Source organism: Dipodomys spectabilis, unplaced genomic scaffold (genome assembly GCF_019054845.1).
Source record: "Dipodomys spectabilis isolate Male_0828 unplaced genomic scaffold, ASM1905484v1 ptg000262l, whole genome shotgun sequence".
Taxonomy (NCBI): domain Eukaryota; kingdom Metazoa; phylum Chordata; class Mammalia; order Rodentia; family Heteromyidae; genus Dipodomys; species Dipodomys spectabilis.
The window spans coordinates 1,736,645-1,758,750 of NW_024870939.1; the positions used below are offsets into that span (position 1 = coordinate 1,736,645).

Below are 22,106 nucleotides of genomic sequence, written 5' to 3' on the forward strand. Positions count from 1 at the left end.
AATTACTGCATGTTCAAACAATGGGATATTTGTCAAAGTACAACTTGATCACCAGAATTCATCTGTTTTTCATAACCACATTTGACCTAAACTTGTGCTGACTAAACAAGGTACCCTGTGTTTCACAGTCTGGAAAATGTGGCTCTCCACATCATTTTTAGACTTCACTAAAACTTCTGGCCCCAAGACTACAGCCTCTTGGTAACTAAATGCACTCAGATTAGTCCAAGGATGATGATGTCTGCTTGCCTTCCCTTATCATATCAATCACAGATTTTTCACTCTCAACTTATATTTTGCTTATTTTTTCTTATTTATAGGTATCTATCAAGAGTGTCTAAGGGAACTACAAATTTTTAAAGATTTTTCCTCTCTATTATTAGGTATATATTTAATTTATAACTATATGTGTTTGCACATGCACAGGTCCTGGGACTTGAACTCAAGACTCAGGCACTATTCCTGAGCTTTCTCATTCAAGACGAGTGCTTCACAGCACTAGTGCTCTACAGCTCTACTTCCTGTTTTCTGGTGGTTTTGGAGATAAGGCTCACAGAGTTTCCTGCCTGGGCTGGCTTCAAACTGTGATCCTCACATCTCAGCATCCTAAGTAGCTAAGACTATAGGCATGGGTCACTAGAGCCCAGATTAACCTTTCATTTGAAAATTTCAATTTACAGAAACCTACAATTAATAATACCAAAAGACCCATGTATCCATTACCTATATTCAGCTACTATTGATATGTTGATTTACCATGCATAAATCATCTCCAGCAGAGATGTGTCTCAGTATTAACACAAGATTGGTTCCAGGACTCTTTATGTACATCAAACTTCATGACACTCACCTTCCTTATAGTTACTGACACAATATTTGCAAGTGACCTGCACACATACTCCCACATACTTTAACTGATCACCATATTACTTGTAATACATAATATAATATAATATAGTTGATAGCCTATATTGTTTAGAGGATGGCAAGGGAAAAGCATCTACATAATTCACAATTTGGGGGTCAGTATTCACTTTTTTCTTTTGTTTATTGTTGACATTCTCTCTTTTTTTTAAGCAGAAAAGCCAGGCCTACTATCCTCCTGTTTATACTCTCTACCATGGCTGGAATGAAAGGCATATACCACTCTATCCAATTCTGTCAAGATAGAAGTCTAGCAAACATTTGCCTGGCCTGGTCCCCTGAGTAGCTAGAATAATATGCATAAGCTACTGAGCCCATCTTTATAGCATATTTCTGATCTCTGTTTGGTTAAATTCACTAATGTAGAACCCACAAAATTCACTAATATAGAACCCAAAATATGGATTTTTAAAATTTTTATTGTAAAGGTGACATACAGAAGGGTTATAGTTACATAGGTCAGGTAATGAGCACATTTCTTTTTCAACAATGTCACTTCTTACCTTGTCTTCTCCCAGCTTTTTTCCTTCCCAGTCTTCTTTCCCCCAAGATGTATAGTTCATTTTCAACATAGCACCTACTGAATATCATTGCTAAGTTATGGATTTCTAAAAAAAACTAAGATGTTACATCACATATTCCTATTCCTAAATATTTCATACAACTTTCACTGAGAATAAAGGTATCCCCAGAATAGTTACCAATTTCAGGAAGTTTAACATTTTCTTATAGTACTGGATCATCATATTCCAGTTTTGCCCATGCACTCAAAAGTGTCCTTTATAGCCAATTTTTCCACAATTCAGCACACCAAGACCCACGGGTTCATATCTTTTCCATTGCCTATTCTGTAAATTGTTTAACTGAAATATAGTCATTGACTCATTTACATATCATGTCTAAGTGCCCTTGAATTGTAACAATAAACTGAGTGGCTGTAAAGAGAACCAATATCTGAGTAACAACAATAAAAACAACATGGACGCTGAATCAGGAAAGCAGCTCCTTTTGTAAGTGCTTAAAAAACAAAAACAAAAACTAGGAATTAACTAAAGAAATGAAGGACCTCTATGATGAAAACTTTAAAAACCTGAAAAAGGAAAATTAAGGCAGATCTAAGGAAGTCGAAAATTTCCCCATGCTCCTGAATAGGGAGGATTAACATGGTGAAATGGCAATACACCAAAAGTTATCTACAAATTCAATGCAATATCCATCAATATCCCACCACCATTCTTTTTTTTTTCTGGGCAAAAGTTCGTGAGCCCTTTTTTTTATTTTTTAATAAGTTTTTTATTGTGAAAATACTGTACAGAGGGTTACAGTTACATGAGCAAGGTAATGAGTGCATTTCTTATCAAGTTGTTGCCTCCTTCTTTGTTTTTCCCCTATCATCCCTTCCCTCTCACCTCCACAACTACACTCCCCCCTCCCCACCACACCCTTTTTCACCTAAATTGTGAAGTTCATTTTTCAACATATTGTCTTGTACATCTCATTGTTACAATGGGTCAACCTGTATCCCTATTTAAACATTTTGTGTTTTCCCTTCCCCTCCCCAAATTATACCAACATCAAATACAGTGAAAACAGGAGTTATACCATGGGGGAGGGACATACAAAGCAACAAAAAATCACATGGTACATTATAAATACATTAGCAACAATAGCAAGAAAGAAAAAGGCACTGTGAACCCTAAGATAGGGACTTACCATCATTCTTTAATGAAATAGAAGAAGCAACCAAAAATTCATATGGCATAATAGAAGACCCTAAATAGAAAAAGCAATCCTTAGCAGGAAGAACAGTGCTAGAGGAATATCAATACCAAACTTCAAAAACAGCTTGGTATTGGCACATGAAAGGCCTAAGGACCAATGGAATGGAATCAAAGGCCCAGAAACAAACTCATAGCCAAAACAACAGGATGGAAGGAAGAAAGCCAGCCTCTTCAACAGAATTGGCTATACACATGAAGAAAATTGAAGCTGGATCTGTATATACCATCCTGCACCAGAATCAACTTCAAATGGATCAAAGACCTCACTGTACAATCTGATACCCTGAAAATACTACAGGAGGAATAGGGGAAACACTAGGGCTCTTTGGCACAGGTCAAAACTTTCTTAATAACTATGCAGAAACACAACAAATCAAAGAAAGGTTGGATAAATGGGATTGCATGAGACTGCAGAGCTTCTGCATGGCAAAGGACATAACTAGCAAGATAAACAGAAAACCCACAGATTGGGAGAAGATCTTCACTAGCCATACAATAGGCAAGGGGCTCATTTCTAAAATATAGAGCTCAAAAAATTAAATCCCCTCAAAGAAACGACGACACCATTAACAAATGGGCTAAAGACTTAGAGACTTAGAAACTTCTCTGGAAAGCAAATAAGAATAGCCAATGACACAGGAAGAAATGTTCAACATTTCTGACCATAAAAGAAATGGAAATCAAAACTACATTGAGATTACACCTCACCCCAGTTACAATGGCTATTATCAAGAAATCTAATAATAAGATGCCGGCAGGGATGTGGCCAAAAGGAAACACTACTACACTGCTGTTGGGCATGTAAACTTGTTTAACCACTCTGGAAAGCAGTATGGAGGTTCCTCAATAGACTAAACATAGAGCTCACCCGTGACCCAGCAGTGTCACTCCTGGGCATTTACCCAAATGACCACAAACAAACCATACTAAAGTTACCATACAACCACATTCATTGCCATAGCTAAGATATGGAGCCAACTCAGATGCCCCTCAGTAGATGAATGGATTAAGAAAATTTGGTATAAATACCCAATGGAGTTCTATACTTTCATCAGAAAATTGACATTGCCCCATTCATAAGGAAATGGAAAGACCTGGAAAAAATTATAGTAAGTGAAACCAGGCCCAAAGAAACACAGGTTGTATGATTTCCCTCATTTGTTATAACCAGACTATGTCTATGATATTCTTAGTAGAGGATCACAATAGCCCAGTCGCTAAGTGCATAGGACCACATATAATGAAGTGTGCTAAAATGAACTCCAAGAATTGGAAACAAGAGGTTTTTATTATGTACTGTTTTCAATTCTTTCTGTTTTAGTTTTTGTACTCTTTGTCTTGTATATAGGTTTTTCTGATCTGTATAAGGGAAAGGAACCACAGTAGGCCAAATGTAGAACCAATGAAACAATGCTACTCACTAGATACTATGTTGGAAATGAATGTTACAACTCATGAGGGAGGGAATTGTAGAGGGAAAAGTGGGAAAAATGAGGGAGGGGGTAACAAGTGTTCTACAAGAAATACACTGCAGGGTGCCAGTGGCTCAGGCCTGTAATCCTAGCTATTCAGGAGGCTGAGATGTGAGGATCCTGTTCAAAGCCTACCCAGGCAGGAAAGTCTGTGAGACTCTTATCTCCAGTTAACTACCAGAAAACCGGAAATGGTGCTGTGGCTCACGTAGTAGAATGCTAGCCTTGAGCTAAAGAGTTCAGGGGCAGTGCCTAGGCCCAGAGTTCAAGCCCAATGATCAACAAAATAATTATTTAAAAAAATATACATACACACACATTACCTTATTCATGTAATTATAATGCCCCTGTTTATCATCTTTACAATAAATAAAAATTTTTAAAATTTAAATTTAAAAATTTTTTAAAAGAGAGCCAATGACATGAAAAGCCTAAAATAATACTACCAGGGCCTTCACAGAAAAATAATTGTTAACTGCTATTTTAAGAAAATGTACTGCATTAAGTTCTCAAGGCTCTTTGGCTTCCTTTACTCTGAAATAGCTCCTTAATTTTCTTTACCTCTTCTGATTAACATTACCAAAAAATATGTTTCTTTTATAATATAATACCATTTGTGATTTCTGTAACGCTTTCTCATAAATTAGATTCAAGTGATGTATTCTACATTGGAACTTACAAAAAACGTTTTCTGAGCATCTCTCTCTGAAGCATAGATAGGATGCTCATCTGATTCTCAATTGTGATATTCAAGTAAGAGTGCTATGACATCTTTCTCTTTCTTTCTGTCCCTCTTTCTCATTCTTTTCCTGATTTTCTTATAGATAGGAGTCTCCCTCTATAGCCCAGAAAGACATTACTTATACATTCCTGCCTCAGTCTCCAGGGAGCTCTGATTATCGATGCATGCTACTATTCCAGCTTAAAATTTTATTAGGTTCATGCAAATTTGAAAGGAAAATAAAAAAAAGATGAACCATATGAATGATCTTTGTTATATACTTACCTGACAGGGGATTAATATCTAGAATATATTAAGAAATTTAAAAATTAAGCACCAAAAGTATGAATAACCAAAAGTATGAATATGAACTGAATAGAGTCTTTTGAAATGAAAAGGTGAAAATGGCCAATAAACACATGAAAAAGTTGTTATATATCTTTAGCCATCAGGAAAATGCAAACTAAAATTACATTGAGATTCTACCTTACCCTAGTCACCATGGCACCATCAAGAAAACAAGTAATATGTTATTAGGGACAGGGGAGAATTCATGGCTGGTTGGAAATTTCCACTATGGAAATCAATATGAAGATTCCTTTAAAAATATAAAATAAGATCATATAATCCTGCTATACTAAAACTATTGGTCAGTTCCTAAAACTATTGGTCAGCTTGCTACTATCCAAGGCTAGTAGCTAAATTGCTTTTTTTTTCTGAAATGGGAAATATTTCTACTTTCAAGTCATTGGCTATACAAACACAAAAATGACAAGGAAAAAATACAGTGTCTCTCCCTACAAGATGTACATACATGTAATAAGTCCATAGAGAATGGTCTCCTGATAGTTAATATTCACCCCTCTACCATGAGTAAATCATGTCCTTCCCCATTTGGTCATATTCTGCTTATTAGTAATATGTACAATTGGGCTGGGAAGGTGGCTCAGTAGTAGATCACTTGCCTTGCATGCCTGAGGCCCTGGGTTCGATTCCTCAGCACCACATAAGCAAAAAGAAAAAAGCCGGAGGTGGCGCTGTGGTTCAAGTGGCAGAGCACTAGCCTTGAGCTGAAGAGCTGAGGGACAGCGCCCAGGCCCAGAGTTCAGGCTCCACCACCGGACCAAAAAAAAAAAGTAATCTGTACAATTATGACCTCTAAAGAGCAAGACAATCCATCGAGGCACGGTTAAGATAACAAATTTATTTACACTATTTACAACAGAAAGACTTCCTGTGACTACCTTGTCCTGGGCTAGATACCCAGAACCAAGAGCAGCCTCGACCAACAAACCTCCAAGCCTCCAACAGGCAGCCCGACCTTTATTAGTTGTTCTGCAAACCACCAATTAGTCGGTCTAAAAACCTCCAAACCTCAGTCTTCCAAAGCTCCAAACCTCCAAAGGGGAAGGCTTTTCCTTTTCTTTCTTTCCTCCTTCTCTGCAGGCCTCTCCACTCTCCACGGGCCTGCCCTGCTCTGCTCCGGGAGGCGCCACTCCACAGGCCTCTCTAGAGGAAGGTCCCAAATGGCCCCTTGAGGAGACTTGCCCTGCCCTCCACAGACCTGCCCTGCTCTGCTCTGGTAGGTGCCTATTGCCTGCTTTCCCCTCCTGCTGTCTCTCTCTCCACTCGCCCTCTCTCTACTCTCTTCTTTGATCTCTACCCTACTCCCGAGCCTCAGAACACGCAGCCTATATACAGGCTGTGCCCCTCCCCCACTCCAATGGTTTCCAACTGCCATTCATGCCCCTTCCCAAGCTGCCCAATGTCCAATCACTTCTTGACAGCTCCCCATGTGGGGCTCGATGCCCCACCCTCCTCCAATAGCATGCTCTGCCCCTTTCAACCATATGACAACCCCATCTGGCTGCACACCCCATGGGCGGTGATGTCAGCCTCTCGATACCCCGTCAGCAGGCCAAGCCTTGAACCAAGCTGTTATGGGGTCCCCATAACATGGGGTCCCCATGTTCTTCTGGGTTTTCTCCAACCCTCATATTCATGAACTTTGCTAAGTTTTGCATTTTCCAATAAGAACAATGAAGGAAAATCTAGGAAAGCAATTGTCTAAATACAAGTAAACAAAAAAAGTATCCTCAATCCTCTTCTAAAAACTTGAATAATGACAAAGGTATAACTCCTACTATAAAACATTGTAAAACATTCTCATATTCGATACTGGCTTTAGGGGTGCAGACTAAACACACAGACTAATTTTCATACAAGAATAGAATTTGATGTTATAATCTTGAAAGGACTATCAGGCCATTTTCCCATAGTGACTACAGTCATTAGACATCCCTACAAAATGGTGCGGACAACCTAAGCAAACTTTTTTAAAATTTTAATTTAATTGTAAATGATGATATACAGAGAGGGGTTACAGTTACATAAGTCAGGTAATGAGTACATTTCTTCTGAAAGTGTTAGCCCCTCCCTCCACTTTCTCCCACTTTCCCTCCCTAAGCAAGTGTTCAAACACTGTCACTAAAATACGAGTGAACAGAATTGTTAAAAGTATGGGCAGGTGACATTATCCAATAAAGATATATATTTGTAACCTTACTTACAAAATGGTAATCCCTCTATACAACACTTTACTAATAATAAAATCATATTTTTTAAAGTATGGTCAACTCTTAAAGAGAAAAGACTTTTTGAAAAGGTAACCTTACAAAGTATAAAAAAGCATTCTGACACTCATCCCTATTCCCAGGCATTGTTCACAGGAAACCAAGTCCCTGACTTGTGGTAGAAGAAAAGACATGGCTAACTAAGTTTATTTAGTGCATACTTCATTCATTTTCTAGATAAATTAACACTTGCAAAATACACAGAATAGATCTTCACATGAAGCGCATGAGGTTTTGCTGTTTTGATCATAATAATTGATGAAGTACCCAAAACAGAGAGCTTATACCCAGCTGTAAGTTCTACTCACATTATTCACCATCTGTATGGCTTTAGGTCAGTAATTTTATTGCCTTAAGCCTCTTCTCTAAAAAGAGATGACTAAAAGACAGGACAAACAAAAGCCCTTCTTCTCCTGATTTCATAATTTTTAAACTACATTTTGATTGTAAAAATATTGTACAGAGGGGTTACAGTTACGTGAGCAATGTAATGAAAACATTTCCTATCAAGCATTGTTACCTCCTCCTTTGTTTTTCCCCTACCTTCCCTTCTCCCCTTACCCTCCCCCCCATCCATCCTAAATTATAAAGTTCGTTTTTCAACATAGTGTCTTGTACATCTCATTGTTACAATGGGTCAACCTGTATCCCTATTTAAGCATTTTGTTTTTTCTCTTCCCCTCACCCCAAGCTAGAGAAGTGTATATATAAGATGAAGGGCACCAACATCAAACACAACGAAAACAGGGGTTATACCCTGGGAGAGGAACATACAAAGAAACAAAAAAATCACAAGGTACATTATAAATATGCAATATAAATGTTATATTATAATATACTATGTATTATATTGTATTATATTGTTAGGAACAATAGCAATAAAGAAAAAAATCACTTGTGTCCCTATCTTGGAGTTTATTTTGCTTAATGTCATCTTATCTGGTCATATGTACATAGCTTTTGAGCTTTTCTGTTTGTCCCAGACATATTCTGGTTATTGCAAATAAGGGAAACAATAGGACCTATGTTTCTTTGGGCCTGGCTAACTTAATATAATTCTGATTTCATAATTTTTAATCCCTAGGTTAGGATTTTCATAACAGTAACATGAAATGGGAACATGTTTGAGGAAGAAGTGCACCATTTTCCTTGAATTATTTCTAATATTTATGCATTTATTTCTATACAAACACTAGTCCAATTCCTATTCCCTATTCCTTCTTTGTAGCACTCCTTAAAATCTTTTCTGTAACTGAAATATAATTTAGTGACTGAGAGATGAGTAGAGTATGTGTAAGTTGAAAGAAATGTTTAAGAATCAGTATAGTACACGTACTAGATTTAATATATTCCAAGTACCATGTGTTCTTGAATACATTTTTTCATCTGATTCTTATAGAAATATTGGAGATTAAACTATTACTTGCATTTCTAAAATTAGTAAGTTGAGGGTCAGAAACTTTTAAGTAATGTACACAGTTCAGTTGAGGGTAAGGAAGCTTTAAGTAATGTACACAGCTCAAGATTAGATTCAAGTTTATTTGATTAGTCCTTGATATTAATAATGTACTATGATGAAGAATTTTTCATATTCATTTACTCATTTATTCTACCTGGACCATAGTGTGCTAATGTCTACTATAGATTAAAATCCTCTACATGGGAGAAAAAATAGGGTATAGAGGGTATCTTTAGTGCACTGACAAAATTTGACTGTGAATAATTTTGTAAGAAAATATTAAGTTTTCTGAAATTGGAACCTATTCTATGGATAGCTAAGATATGTTTATTCTCAGGAAATTCCTAAAGTACTTATAAGACAATCTGATAAATTTAATATATTTCCAAATAGTTCCAAGCGATAATAGTTGATCCTCCACATTACAGGTTTTCCTCTGTGCATTCAACCAATAATGCACCAACATACATACACACACACACACACACACACACACACACACACACATATATTGATTATATCTGAAAAAGTAGCAAATCTTCCACAGTCTCAATGTCATATTTTTCAAATTACTAGTCTTTAAAATAAAACCATTCTATTCATAAGGTTTAGAGATTGTTTTAATTTGTTTTGTTTTTGTGGTACTAGGGTTTGAACTCAAAGCCTTACACTCAAAACCCACCACTCAAACTTGAATTCTTAAGTTTAGAAGAAGAGGGAAAAAACACCTCCTTCATTATACCTGCTACAAGCAATCATAAATAAATATATGCTTCTGTACAAAGATCACTTTGGTATATGCCACTCATGTAACTATCTAAATGAATAAAGTATCCCATAAAACAAAAGGATACTTTGCTCCCTATAAGATCAGCCTCAGTCACTATGTCCCCTCTATATACTAAAAATTATTAGGACAATATATTACCCTAGGCATCTTTGCAACACAAAACTAAAAATTTTCTTTGAGTAGGATTTTGACTTGATAACCACAATAGGTGATAGGAAGAAAAATGCATAATGTAAGAAAGAAATTAGTAAGAGATCTCACTGGATATCTGAGATGAGGGAGAGAATTATAAAATGTCTCAGAATTAGAAGAAATTTGGCATAACTTTGACCAGTCATCAAAAGAAATTAAGCAAAGGCAGAATCCATTCAGAAAAGCTAGCATAGGGTGCAAACAAGTAGGAGAAAAAGCACAAATACAAGTTAGGTGAGAGAGATAAACAAGAGCAGAATAATACAGCTGGGCCCAGGAGGCTCACACATGTAGTCCTAGCTACTCAGGAGGCTAAGATCTGAGGATCATGGGTGAAGCCAGTTTTGGAGGAAAAGTCTATGAGATTGTTATCTCCAATTACCACCAACAAAACAAAAACAAAAACAGTAAAGCTGTGGCTCAAGTGTTAGAGCACAAATCTTAAGCCAAAACATTCAAGGATAGTGCCTAGTGCCCAGGCCCTGAATTCAAGCACAGGATCAGCATAAAGAGAGAGGAAGGCATATTCAGACTACATTAAGTAACTCATTTTTCCTAAAATAGTGATACACTTCAGATTTTAAGCACAGTCTCTATAATTTCAGAATTACTAGTACTATATGGAAAACAAATTGCTTGTTTACTTTGTCATAGCTTGAAAAGAAGTAATTATGCTACTCTGGTGCTAAAGCTGTTTAGGTGAGATTTGTGTTTAAAATTATTGAGAAGTTCAATAGTTTTAAAGGAAGCATTTTGAAAAACAAATGCAAACATGTCTACAAAGATTTTTTTTAAATAACTCACTGCTTGCTTGCTTGCTTTTTGCTTCTTGTTTAATTCAAAGCCAAATGATACATATGCCCACCGATAAGAAGGTCACCAGGTTAAAAGAGCAATATGACAATTATAAGAAGTTAGATTACAGCTACTACAAACCAGGGCCCATTAGCCTACACTGCAGGAAAGTTATCACTATAAATGGCTTTTCCTGTGTCCTTATCAATGCAGTGCACAAAGTACCTCACCCTCAGCTTTTTCTCTATGATCTATGCAGTGTTTATGCCTATCTAACCCCACCAGGCACTAGTGGGTCAATGACGCTAGGAGACAGTGAGATATGGCAGGAGAGTGATGAGACAACCTGGTAAGTGTCAGAAATAGACTACGAGTCACCAAATACTTCAGGACAAAAACTTTCCACATTAAAAAGTGTATCTCTAAAGAAAATAGTTAGAATACATTCTTATTGCTCAGTAATCAAGATCACCAAGGAACCAAACCAGAAAGCTTTGTTTCTAACAGGACATGTTGGTTCCTTAAAGGTAAAATTTGTATTTGTCTTAATATCCTAAAAAGGGAAATAAGTCATTTAAAATTAAAATAAGACAGTAATCACAAAAAGAACCAAAAGGTAACTATATAGACTTAAGTAGGCATGCATGCCTAATTTAGTAATGGTAACTTTCCTCTAAGATACAGTTTGTTAAAAAAGTCTCCAAAAATATATAATCACATCCTACTTATTTAAAATATAAAAAGTTAAAAATAAAAAGAACCAAAAGGGATTGTATCTAAATATCAGCTTCTAAAGTTCTTAAAAATAAATTGCAAGCATATAAATATCTGAAAACCAATGCTATCCCAGAAGGTTTGAAAATGGTGCCTACTGAATTCAAATTACTGTTCTCAGGAAAGCTTTTCCATTAAAAGTTTGATGTTCTTGACTTATTTCCCAAATAAGATCCATGTATTTCAAATAAATATGGCAGATTTTTATACTACTATTTCTCCAGGTCTCTTATAAAGCAGCTTTTCTTTAGTTTCACTAAGTTATAAGCTTTTTGAGAATAGGTTATCTGATCATCTTTGCATCTCTCAATGTATCAGTCAGACATGTTATGCTGGTTGCTGTAGTAAAGTTTAACCTCTAGGAAAAAAAATCTTAGAATATATTAATCACTGATGTAAAAAGCTAAATGATTAAGACAGTGTTTCAGCAAGAACTCTTATTTATATTTTAATAGATCAATGATGAAACTAGCATTCCTGAAAAATACATCTCCAGAAACAACTTTCAGAACATCTGGATCACTGAGTTAGATGTCTCTGGCAATGCTAGAGCTTTAGACCCACAATTCACAATTTCCAATTTCTTAACCACTAACAAAATGTTGTCTCTGTTGCTGTCTGTCTGTCTGTCTGTCTGTCTGTCTGTCTCTCTCTCTCTCTCTCTCTCTCTCTTTCTCTCTGCATCTCCCCCACCCTCATCTTTGGAAAGATAAAATAAGAAAATGATTATTCATAATTTCTAAATACCTAGAATTTTCCATGTATTTCTCACTGGCCTGATTTTTTATCAGAGGTATATAGTAAATGATCTAAGACCTAACACCTTAAAAAATATGCTTAGAATGATTTATTTTTGTTTCTTTTTCCACTCTGCAAATCCTTTCCTTGCCATTATCTATAGTTACATGACCATGGTTTTTGTAGTTTCTCCCAGATGCCACTACAGACCCTACTAGTAGAAATCCTCAGATTAAGAGTGGGAGAAACATGTTCCAGAAAGATTCCTGCCCAGCCTACTCCATCTTTGGCTGCTGCCAGTGGCCATTAAGTATTGTGAATAGACACTGGTTAAATATTAGCTCTGTAGCCTATTCACTTCTAATTACAGTAGAGTTCCTAAAAAGCAAATAAGTACAGTATTCTAAATTTGATGGACTACAGAGATCAATTACTAACAGTTCCTATAATTATTTCTAAATCTCTGTTCTGAACCTTTCTAACTAAAGAATTCAAGGGACAAAACTTAGCTTGGCTCAAAGGCTAACTTATTTCTAATAAGAAAAACAGGTCATCAGCCTGTTATATCGGCTACCTAGGGAATAAAGATTTATGACAGAGAAACAAAGTCACTTTGAAAGATGCTTTTACATTTAGATTTTTAACAGGTTTTCCAACTCTAAGAAATAGGCAAAATAGTAGAAAATTGTTAGGAGACTTATTACAGGGAGTAGTCAAAGAGCTTTGAGGTAAGTTACTCTGGGGCACAGGCCTATATTCAATAGATACCTGAAACGTAAGTTAGCCTGTACTTCCCTTTAGAGGACATTCATTCTCCATCTATAGATAAGATTCAGGGACATGAGAAATCCTCTGAAATTCTAGTCCCATACTGCATGTACAGCTGTCATATAGTGGTATGAACCTATAATCCAGCACTTAGGGGCTGACGTAGGAAGATCACAAGTTCTAGGCCACGCTGGGCTACATAATGACACCCTGAAAGCAAGCAAAATAAAACAAATACTACTTGTACCAAAATTACTTACACATATGCATATTTTCTATGGGTAAGAGGTCCATAATTTTCAGACAATTCTTGGAAGCTGCTTGCCTAATACTTTTTTTTTTTTTTTGGTCAGTCGTGGGGCTTGGAACTCTGGGCTTGGACTCTTCAGTTCAAGGCGAGCACTCTACCCCTTGAGCCACAGCACAACTTCTGGTTTTCTAGTTGTTTATTGGAGGTAAGAGTCTCACAGACTTTCCTGCCCAGGCTGGCTTTGAACCATGATCCTCAGATCTCAGCTTCCTGAGGAGCTAGGATTACAGGCGTGAACCATTGGTGCCTGGCTGCCTAAGACAATTTTTAAAGAAATATTTTGATTGTTAGAGTAAGTCCCTGTACAACAATGCTTATATTGTAGACTATTTTATAGTCACTTTTAGTAATTAGAGAAATAGTAGACAAAACTAGGTCTTTGTGATTCATCTAATCCTGGAGGTTTGTGGCTTACTTAAATTATACATACATACACCATAGCATAGTTGCTAACCCTAGACACAAAATATCAGAAAACTTTTTAAAATATGTCTTATAATACAAGATACATGTAAAAAAATATACAAACACATTTTGACAACATTTGTAATTAGGAATTTAAATCGTTAATGAGATGTGTTTAGATGATCAGATAGTTCATAACCAAGATAATACAAGACAGGATCACAAAACTCACAAACTTCGGGTATGGTTTTCTCTTCTCTCTTAGTGATTGCTTATTATGGGATATGTACTCAAGAATAAGGGAGCTATGAACTTGATGCACATTCAGAAAGATGTTTCGTTGTATAAAGAAATTATAGTACATGCAAATCATTACCAAATTGAGCTAGGGTCTAGTATTGGAACCTATAAGAATGGCATACATCACTAAGTTTTAAAATTAGGCAAGACAGATTCATTTCTATATTTACTAGAAAGTTGTCTGTACACTTAATAACTACACATTGTAAAAGAACTTCAGTTACTGTTATTCAGTGCTAACGCTAACAGTAAAACATTTACTTCATGCTGTTTTCCCTTTAAAGATGATGTTTTTTCTTTAAGGATGATGTTTTACAGTCTGCTTCTCCTTACCTTCCTAACTATTACTGTATATGATGACTTAAACCACAAAATTGTTTAAAACAATTCCATAAAATGCACCTACCTTTGCCCTGCATGCTTCCATTGCATTATTATATCAAGGACCAAGTCAATTAACCACTATCTGACCCTGTTCACTTTCTTCCCCCCCACCCCACCCTCCAAAGTTTGCCCTTCCTGTCAAAGTTCAGCACTTCCTAGAAAAGTCTCACTGACTGTTTGATATTGTACTTCACTTTAGTCACCAAAGGAAGAATTTACAGGTGCTTGGCCCCATCTATAAGACCATGACCGAAATCTGACCTCCTGTTACAATACGTGAACTCCTGCCCTACTGATAAGGCTGGCAGATATAAGTAGGATTTTTCAAATAATCCTTTGGGAATTTATAAGCAGCACAGCCATAAAAGGGGGGTGAATGGAAGGTCGGTTTCACTAAAAATAATAAATATTGCCATGTTTATTCAAAGTGTGCCTTGTTATGCTCCAGGCCAAAAGTTCAGATAAACACTATTGTAAATGACAAAATATTAGAACTTTTTGTTACTTATGTTATGATCCTTCCGTTGGACACCAATAGAACTGTTTTCCCTTGTATAAGTCCCTGCCCTGATATTGTGTAACAGTGTCTGAGAGTACAATTCACTGCAGGTCAAAGGAGGGTAGTTATCTCTCAAAATCAAAAACAAATATTTATTCAGTATTACATACTACTAATACTAAGTGCTAAGTGTCAAGGCTAAAAAAATAAAAGAAAATAAACATTATACTTGCCCTAAATGAGCTTACAATCTATTAAGGAAAAGAACATAGTTAAGAATATGGTGATATAATACAGTATGCACTACCACAAATATGCACTGTGTTCTAAGCAAGCATGAAGGAGAAGGGAATCACTGAGCTCACGCTGGAATGTCAGGAAAATTTGCTTGAGGACACCGTATAAATAAATAAATACCACTAAATAAAAAAAGTGGGGACAGAAATTCAAACAGAATAGTTAGCATGGAGAAAGAATAAGAGGCACAAAAGAGCACTGTGCATTAAAAAATCAGAAGTATTTCTGTATATAAAAGCAAAGTGGAAACAGCAGTAAATATGGAAGGCCTTTTAGACTTGTATATTTTACTTTACAAACAACCTATTAGAGAATTTTAAGCAGATAATACCTATATCTGATTTGTATATTAGATACATTATTAGAACTATAGTGAAAACTAAGTTAAGGGTTTCAAATAAAAATTAGAGAAAACAGTTAAGAAGACAGTTTTTATAATTCTGATAAGAATTTGAAGTTAGTTTTAGGATAAGGGAGGATAAGCTGAAACTCAACTAATTCATGATAGTAAGAAAAAAACAACAGTTTAGGTTTCTGGCTAGTAACTAGACAGATGATGCTACTACAATCTGGGACCACTGAAAATTCAGAAGCAGATTAAGCCGGAGTGGGGAAGCAAGAGACAATGAGTTACTTTAGAAAAATAAAGTGAGATTTTTCTACTGCCAGTGAAATCTACGAATGCTAGGTTCCATAACTTTTTTTCTTTTTCTGGGTTAGGGAAGGGATGCTGGAGATTGATCTTAGGAGTCACATGAATGCTAAACACATGCTCTACCACTGAGCTGTAGCCCAGCCCCAGTAGATTGTATATGCAAGGATGAAACTAAATGAAAAACTGAGGAATGAAAATACAGGACTAAAAGTTCTTATCACTTCCATTTTTTAAGTAAGACAAGAAACAAAGAGAAGAGGAACCTCGGTAAAACCCTGAGAATAGTGAAAGATACCAAGAAGCAGAGCCCACAGAGACCAAAACAGGCAACATATTGTAAAGGAATACAATAGAGTAAGAATTAAAAAGAGAAAATGAACAACAAAGACGAAGTCAGAAGGCTCAGTGAGATACAGATTCAAAGTAGTGATATAAATATATCACTGGATTGATGAAAAAATGATAAATAAAGAAGCAGAACTAAGAATTGGGATGGAAATAAATGAGAAAAACATTGTTGATTTTTTTCTGTCTCGATTGTTCTATTCCCAAAACCTCTTTGCTTAAAGTTGAACATTGATATTAACTATATAAATATATTGAGTAAGCCATTTAAAAATACTATTGTTACTATCATAAGAAGAAATCCTTTATCATACAGTAATATAAGTTAGTGATTTGAGAATGGGCAAACAAATAAGTAAAAAATTACAACCCGGCCAGACGCCAGTGGCTCATGCTTGTAATCCTAGCTACTCAGGAGACTGCAATCTGAGGATCACGGTTCAAAGACAGCCTAGGCAGGAAAGTCTATGAGACTCTTATGTCCAATAAACCAGAAAACTGGAAGTGGTGCTCTGGCTCAAGTGGTAGTGCACTGGCCTTGAAGAGCACAGACCCAGAGTTCATGCCCCATGACAGACCCCCCCCAAAAAAATTACAACCCCCCTCATTATGAAGTTGACACTAGATGTTATACAAATTCTGGACTATCCTTTAGCAAAGTTGGCAAAGTCCCTGTAAGTCTGCAACAGTAATGTCTAAAACACAAACCTATATTCCAAAAGTAACAGAGCCAAATTTCTGCCATTTAGTGTACATTTTCAAAGCTAGAAAACAGAAAGACTAGTTTTTGCCACATAAATGATATGGCAAATTCCTATAGAAATTACAAATCATTATATTACAACTTACTATAGAAATTTATGAATATCAAATATTTCAATATTACACGATGCTAACGTGTAAAAGTTTTCAAATGACAACTTAATGTCTTTCTTTTCTGGAGCATTACTTTGCTAAAGAATTACAAATAGCTTAGCACTATAAATCCATTACACAATTAAGAATGTGGAAAGGAAATTAGATATCATACAATTATTACTATGTCAAAACATTCATAGGAGATAATATAACTCTCACCTTTATTAAAACTCATACTATTACTATGTCAAAATATTCACAAGAGATAATATAACTCTCACCTTTAATAAAACTATCACTTACTGAATACCACTTGCTTTCCAAAGACTAAATTAGGTGCTACCTGAAAAACTACACAATTAAGTCTAGTTTTATCCTATTTCATGTATGAGAAATGTTACTCTAACATCATAAAACCACTAAACATCATTTAAATTATTTAGATTATTAAATGTAATATGCTTATGAATCACTATTATAGAATTCTCACTTGAAACAAATGTATTTTTACACAATAAGACCTATACAAAGCTTATAAAAACTAGCATATACATGAAGATAAGATATAGTGCTTTGATATTATAAATACTCAGAAAACATAATGTTTCTCCCGGTGTACTGTAATCATTTTAAAATATATATTATTGATTGATTCTTGCCTCTCCAAATCTATTTCATACAAAAAAACTACATATTGAAAATGTAAATGGATAATAAGATTTATCCCAATAAAATGTGAAAAACGGTAAGGACAATATTCTGTGGCCTTGAAATAGGATTTTTTAATACAATTCAAAATGCATGAAATACAAACTTGATGGGCTTGATTGTATTCGAATTACATTAAGAACCAAATAAATCTAAATATAATTTAGAACCTAGTGACAAGGTAGAAAAAGATACATTTGCAATACTCTAAATTGTTAATATCTACAAGATATAGATTTCTAAAATTTCTCTTTCCAGCCAAAAGAATAAGAAAAAAACAAAAAAGATACCCAATATGAACACTAAGATTAAAAAATAGACAATAGTATGATCATATAAAATATTTTCAAAATGAAGAAAAATAAAAAGTAGACAGTAAATGATCATTAAATCTATAAAGATTCAAAATTTTACCAGTAGCCCAAGAAATACAACTTAAAACAGAGATTCCATTCAATATCCATCAGGTTAGAAATCATTAGAAATCAATGAAGTATTAAAAACTTATAATCTAACAATTCTACTCAAAGGAATAGAAACCACAAAAACTCACACAAGTCCACACAAAAGTACTATTTGTTAGCAGGATCCCAGAGGCAATTTAAGTGTCAATACATAATTAAAACATAGCAAATATAAGATATTAATTTCATGCATTAGTAAAAGAAAATGAACTAGATATACAGACTATAAAAATGCTGAACAAAAAATAATACAAACAATAGAACTATACACAGGCACATCATATTACTTGAGTAAATTAAAAACACAAACATATACAAAACTCACTATACTTTTCTCAAGAACACAGACATATCCATAACCATATAGTAACCATTTAAACACTATACTTCTGAAGCAGAGATATGTAGGCTGTACATAGGTAATTAATGATCAAATAATAACAAAATAAAATATAAAAGGAAATCTTATATTAAAATGATAACAAATGTGTCACAATCTAAGATAAATATGATCTAATTCTCTATGCATGACATATTATTTTAAAAGCCTTGATTCAATTCCATAGACACCTGACTTCATCTTATTATATAATAAAAATGAGGGAAAAAAGAGGAGAGCAGAGGTACAGAGGAGAGGGGAAAGAAAAGAGGTGAGAATAGAATGAAGTGGTAAGAAAACTGAGGCGGGATAGGGAAACATTAGAAAGTGGAAGAACTAATCAAGTTCTATCACAAAATACTTCAGGCCATTAAAGTCCCCAGACCAGTGTTCCACAATGACTAAGTGACATGGTGTTAAACATATGCAGAAATAAAATATATATGCTCATTAAGACATACTTGAACACATTAAAAACATATAAGCTTTATTAAAATTCAAAGGACTTCTCTCATCTGTTTGTTAATACAATAGTTTAATTTTTTTTATTAACTTTGTTTATACTTATGTGTCTGGATGTAGATGTGCTAACAAGATGGAAAAAGGGATCATTTCCTAAAGTAGTATTTTCTCCTCTGAGAATAAGAGGGAAAATACTTTGCATTTTTTCCATGTGCTTTATAGGACAAAGGAATAATTGCATCAGGAATGAAAAGGTAAACAGTGTTCACAAATACTATTTTAATGTATAATAGCAGGCTATTGCAATGTAAGTAATTACATTATTAGATTTAAAACAGAAATCTGAATATGTTACTATGCTTAGAGATAACTTACTAATCAGTTGATGACTGATAGAAATGTCACTAGCTATCACATATTACATAACAATTATAAAAAAAGAAATTCACTAGGAGAGAGTGAAAGAAGGGATGATATTGTCCAAAAAGAAATGTATTCATTATCTGACTTACATAACTGTAACTGCTCTATTTGTTACCTTTATAATAACAATAAATAAATTTTTTAATTAAGATTCAAGAAGCAAGAGCAGAATATGTTATTTTCTTAAGTTAGTATTCCTTAAACAGTACCAGTTTTCATTCCTTGTACTTAGTAACAAACAGAACAACTACCAAATCCAAAAAATGAAAGGTTTGAATTCAATATACGTCTTTTATAGGAAAGCCAAGTAAAGACTTACCAAGACAGAATATATATGTAGACATCGATAAACAGGAGAGAAGTCCACCAAATCTTGGGCCCCAGGTACCTGCAAACACAAGATTATCACAAAAAAGTTCAATTAAAACAATTAAGAACAAATGCATTTATTCTTACTAGTTAAGTAATTTAAAAACAATGAGTGACAGTTCTAACTGGAAATATAAAAGTGGGAAATTTTTGTGTATACGTATAAAAATAAGTTTCAATGATCAGTGTTTGATCCTAAACACCAAAACTTGCCATACAAGATGAATTAGATGGCCTAACAGACAAGTTCTGAAAGATACAAAAATTAGTGAACAATTAAATCATCATACAATCAAAATACAGTATATACTAGAAGAGGGGAGATCACATTTTTTAAAAAAGTAAAAAAGTCAAACCAGAAATAATTCCAGAATATTATAAAGTAAGTAACATATGTTGATTAAACTAAATAGGAAAAAAAAAAGTTAGGTAAGAGCTGGAGTGATGTCTTGACGCCTAAATTAGTCTGTTATGCAACCTAGTAATAAATATGTCACAATCTAGATTAGCCTGGATTTCCTCAACTAAAAAATGAAATGACTGGCACTAAAAAAAAAAAAAAAAAAGGAGAAAATAAATTACCTGCTAACATATAGAGATTCAACAAGAATAAAAGGAGATATTGAAAGGACACATTGAACAAAACAAAAAAACAGGAGGCGCCAGTGGCTCACACCTGTAATCCTAGCTCCTCAGGAGGCTGAGATCTGAGGATTCCAGTTCAAAGCCAGCCCAGGCTAGAAAGTCTGTGAGACTCTGATCTCCAATAAACCACAAGAAAACTGGAAGTGGGATGTGGCTCAAGTGGTGGAGTGCTCACCCTGAGCTGAAAAGCTCAGGGACAGTGCCCAGGCCCAGGTCCACAGCAAACCAGGGGGAAAAAAAAAAAACTAAAGAAATAGAAAGAAATAAAGAAATAATCAAAAGAAAGACTTAGCTGAAGATTTTACTGTAACACTAGTATATTCATCAGAATGTAAGCAGGAGGCACATCTAAATGGAGTTAGACTTATTCCTAATTCCAAGGTCATCATTATTTATTTTAGGCCATAGCTTCTCTAATCAAGATGCTTTCCTTAATGTAATCTACCCACTGTACAATTCAACAATATTCACTATATTTACAATATACACTATTCACTGTATTTACTCTCTTTTCCCTTCAATATTATTATATTTCTGTTTATAAGTTCTGATCTATTGACTGCTCTACTCACATGCTTCATACTCATGAGGACAAAGATTAAATCTCTATATTTAAACACCTCATAGTTAGATACTTTGTAAGCAAGCAAAGCAATACAAACTTTTATGTGAATGTAAAGACATGGCAAAGAACTCAAGATGTTACAGCTGAAGAATAATTATACTTAAAAGAATTAACTTATAATCATTTTAGGCAGTCTTATTTGAAATGACCACATTAAAACATCTTCAGAGTTACCCCTTTGTTATAGCAAAGTGGACATTTGAAAGAAACTTATCTTGCCAGAAAACTAGAGCCTACTTTATATTGTTAAAAATGGGATTTTTTTTCTTAGTCAGAAAACTTGAGCCTACAGCTAAGCAAACCATAATCTCAAAAGAGAAACTTAAAAAATTATATTGACAATTTTAAACATAGTATTTTAAATGTAGTATTTAAGCTCCCTAAAAATATATAATATTTGTTATATAAAATATATCATTTTAAATATTTCAGCTCCATAAAACTACAGTATTTAAGTTGCATTTTAAAAGCCACGTAAAAATATATTTAAGCTACTTGAAACTAAGTATACATATAAAATAGATAAGAAAATATGTGAAAATTCTGTTCTCTAGGGTTAAGTCACTAATTTATATTTACAAAAAGGCTGAAGAAATCTTCCCAATTTTGAGTCGGAAATGCAATCATAATTTTGTTTTATATGTTCTTCTTCAAGCAGTTTATTTTGTTTTACTTTGTGTCAGAGCCAGACTTTCTCTCAAGGGAAACTGCTGTTTGCCATTCTTTAGACTAAGTCTGGGCGCTTTCACATCACACCCATCCTGGGAACAAACTAGCACATTAAAGGACATTTGCCTAGAAATTTGTAATAAATAAACTAACAGGCCCTTACCAAAGAAAAATATCTAGTCACTATTGCGTTATCATTAGTTTATGTAAACTTAAAAAAAAAAGATACATCTTGAAAGGTTACAAAGATCTTTTCTATCAT

The 22,106-nt window shown here is 34.5% G+C and overlaps 1 protein-coding gene across 3 annotated transcripts in view; it reads right to left on the bottom strand.

Annotated features, from left to right (window-relative positions):
- Positions 1-22,106, bottom strand: part of Exoc6b (exocyst complex component 6B) — a 564,774-nt gene that overhangs the window by 310,652 nt on the left and 232,016 nt on the right. For all 3 annotated transcript variants that reach the window (XR_006150728.1, XM_042699684.1, XM_042699683.1), the window contains one exon: positions 19,856-19,924. Coding sequence is in view for 2 of the 3 variants with exons in the window: in XM_042699684.1 (XP_042555618.1) it covers positions 19,856-19,924 (69 nt within the window). In the remaining variant the exon portion in view is untranslated. The remainder of the gene's footprint in view (positions 1-19,855; positions 19,925-22,106) is intronic.